The sequence below is a fragment of the Trypanosoma equiperdum genome, assembly GCF_001457755.1.
Source record: "Trypanosoma equiperdum strain OVI genome assembly, contig: ctg_634, whole genome shotgun sequence".
In the NCBI taxonomy this organism is placed as follows: Eukaryota; Euglenozoa; class Kinetoplastea; order Trypanosomatida; family Trypanosomatidae; genus Trypanosoma; species Trypanosoma equiperdum.
This window is the reverse complement of record NW_027124570.1, coordinates 6,450-9,599: the sequence shown is the minus strand read 5'-3', so window position 1 is coordinate 9,599 and position 3,150 is coordinate 6,450. Positions and strand designations below refer to the sequence as shown.

Genomic DNA, 3,150 nt, shown 5'->3' with positions numbered 1-3,150 from the left:
ATGGAGTGGGAATGGATGGGTTTTCTTCACCATGTAGTTTAAACGCGATGCAACTTTGGCTTGCGTTACTCAAGGAGACGTCTCGTATGTTTTACAGGCAATATATGCGTGGTTGCCTCGTCTAGATTGTTTTTGGTGTTTCTTTATATATATATATATATATTTTGGTGGAAGGTGGGGGAGGAAATCATTGTTGGGAAGAAGGGAGGTTAATGGAAGTTCCACCACGTCTCGTCATTTTTGGAAATTTTTTTTTCTTATCGATGCGAAATACCACCGCACTATTTGCCTACGGTGATGGTGTAGTTGTATATTTTCCCCTACTTCCAGATATGCTTGTTTTATTTTACATTTGTGTAGGTAGATAATGATGAAGCTGCTGGACACAGCAGTGATATGACGCAGAGTAAGCGTAAGATAAGGTTAATACGAATTATAATGGTGTTTCGTTGATTTGTGGTTATCAGCAATAAGTTTCTGACGAGTACGAAATTTTGAGAGGTTCCATTGCACTTTTCCTTTTTTTCTTTTGTCTTTTGCATGCTAGTTTTATTTAACCGGTGTAGGTAACGCAACACATTGCAGTGACGAGATTCGTGCATTGTGCTGCCAGTGCACGCGGTGGTTTACATAAGCAAAATAATAACGTTAGCGGAAGAAGAACCAAGAGCGTTTGGAGGCCAACTGACTTTACCAAGTGTGGTGAAAAGGAATAGGCTCAAAGGATATCGTTGTAGTTAACGTAAAAGTGAACATAAGCTTACGTGTATAGTTCAAAGCGCCACTTATCGTTGCGACATGCATCGCCAGCGCCGCCTTGTGCGTGGCCTTCTTTCAAATTCTTCTTCTCAAATGTTGGGATGCCGACCTTTTTTTGGAATGAGTGGAAGGGGCAGCGGTGGTGCCGGGGGTCGTGGGGATTCGGGAAAAGAAGGGGAAGTTGGAGGGAAAGGATGGTCAGGGCTGTTTAGCGGTGCAGGTGGATTGCCACCGGGATTTGACGAACAGAGGTTGAAGGCAGTTCAAGAAATATTTAATAAACAGTCCCCTGAGAAGCAAGCGGAGCTGATGAAAAAGGCACTCGAGTTCCAAAAGGTTTTTGGGAAGGTCCCGGGGATTGGTAAAATGGCGCAGAAAAATATTGAAATGTTGGAGAAGGTGGTGATTAACAACTCCAGCCAGCAGCAACAACAAACACCTCCAAAGGCGAATGGAATCCGCAGCATGTCTGGGGCTGCTGAAAGGGAAAATAAGGCAAAAATAAAGTCGTCTAATGAATCGACAGCAGCCGGCTCCGCGAGAATCTCGGGGGGTGCTGCCGGACCCACCATTGACGAACTGAAGAAAATTAACTTGGGACCCGAGATTGAGGAGCTTTTCGCCGAGCTCTCCTCGATAAGGGCAAAGAAAAATTCTTATCGTAGTAAATTCCTCGCTGCTGAAACAGATCTTGAGAAGTTGAGGAAAGAGGTTGAACAGTTGCGTGAGACAGACGCTAGTCTCCGGTCAAAGCTGCGTCGAGTGGAACAAGATGTTATGCTTCTCAATTCTGAAAACATGGAATTGAAAGAACATGAAAAAGAATGGAGACAGGTAAGGCACAAAAATGAGAAACTGACAGACGCAGTGCAGCGACTTCAACATGATAATGCGGCGCAAGACCGTCAGCTCAGCGAGGCCCTGCAAGTGCAGCTAAAGGAGAAGGATGATATGTTACGGTCGCTGCAACGAAAACTTGACAGACTCAGGAAGCGGGATCCACTTCTTCAATTTTCACTTCTCTGTAGTGACGTGGCACGGCTGTGTGATACTGAACAAAATGCCGCTAAGGATGCAGCTGAGGATGCCTTTAACATGCTGCAGGGAATTCACCAACAGAAGCAAGACGCTGCTTGGAAGTCAGCTATGTTACAGGATGGTGCAGCAGCGAAAGCATTCATGGCAGTGGTCCGCCGTTTTTACTTGAGTCGTGTTCCACATGCAAACTATGATGCGCTTGTTGCGGTGGATGATGCGGAAGCGCTCCGACCTCTTGTGAGTGAAATGGGTTTCACTTTAGAGCATGTGGCTGCCGGTCGTTATGTCATCGTCGCTCCCTCCGGTGAGGTGCCCAAAACTTTTATTGGTCCGTACGGGCTGTGTGCTGCTTTATATCTTGCAGGGAAATCTGTAGAAGGAGAGAAAATGTTTTCCTTTAAACTTACTGTTGTGTATCCACACGTAAGCTCAACTCTGTTTGGAAACACGTGCAGGACGGGGGTGCAGTATGACACGGCGAGGTCTAGCGGACCTGGTGGACAGGCCGTTAACGTTTCGGAGACCCAAATTATCGCAAAGTTGTCTATTGATGGCGATGCGGCTTATACCGCAGAGGCACAAGATTCTCGCAGTGCACTCAACAATCGGGAGGCTGCCACCGAGAAGTTGGCTAAAACAAGGCGTCAGCATTACAACGAACAACTCGCGAAGCAGCACAAGCCGGAAGGGTTAGAACGCGAATTAGTTGCTGTCGTACAGTCCACTCTTAATGGAAACGGTAGTAGTGGAAGTGATGGGATGGTGGGCCCCGTCCCCAAAGAGATTGTTGAGTTGGTAAATGACACTGTTGCCAAGAAATTGCTGCCTGGCGCAGAACTGGGGTTGCTGTACGGTATGTTGTATTTGTTTCGTGAGGCGGCGGCCGCTGCCTCCTCATAGATGGTATCGAATTACTAATATACATTGCGGTGCACACCTGGTCTACGAGGCTTTATTTCAGTTAGCTAACTTTGCAGAGACAGTGATACACTTGTGTGCATGTGCAGAGCTAGTATGAAGTCCTGATGGTCAGTCGAAATGAGATCTGCGCGGGCATATGTGCTCATGCACCGAGCAGATGAGGGAATGGTGCAAGGGGGAAATGCGTTCTGCAACCCAATGTGTATCTGTTTGCATGCGCTTACGGGTCAGTGTTGGCACCGTTAGTACTGGGTGTTGTAACAACTGTTATCATCCTTCAACCGCCTGGTGTTATGTACATCCCTCTCTTTTTCGTTTCGCTTCAGTCGTTGTTTTGCGCCGCGCTTCAAAATTATGCCTGTACCCACCCTCATCCCCTCTGCCGTTACGGAGGAGTGAGGAGCAGGAGGGGATCCTGTTGCTGTTCTATTC

The 3,150-nt window shown here is 47.1% G+C and overlaps 1 protein-coding gene across 1 annotated transcript; it reads left to right on the top strand.

The window, feature by feature from the left end:
* Positions 1-798: 798 nt before the first annotated feature.
* Positions 799-2,697, top strand: TEOVI_000291900 (RF-1 domain containing protein, putative; the record flags this gene model as incomplete). Its single annotated transcript, XM_067225913.1, has 1 exon — positions 799-2,697. One exon carries the CDS (start codon positions 799-801, stop codon positions 2,695-2,697), a length of 1,899 nt encoding a protein of 632 aa, XP_067082014.1.
* Between the last annotated feature and the right edge of the window lie 453 nt (positions 2,698-3,150).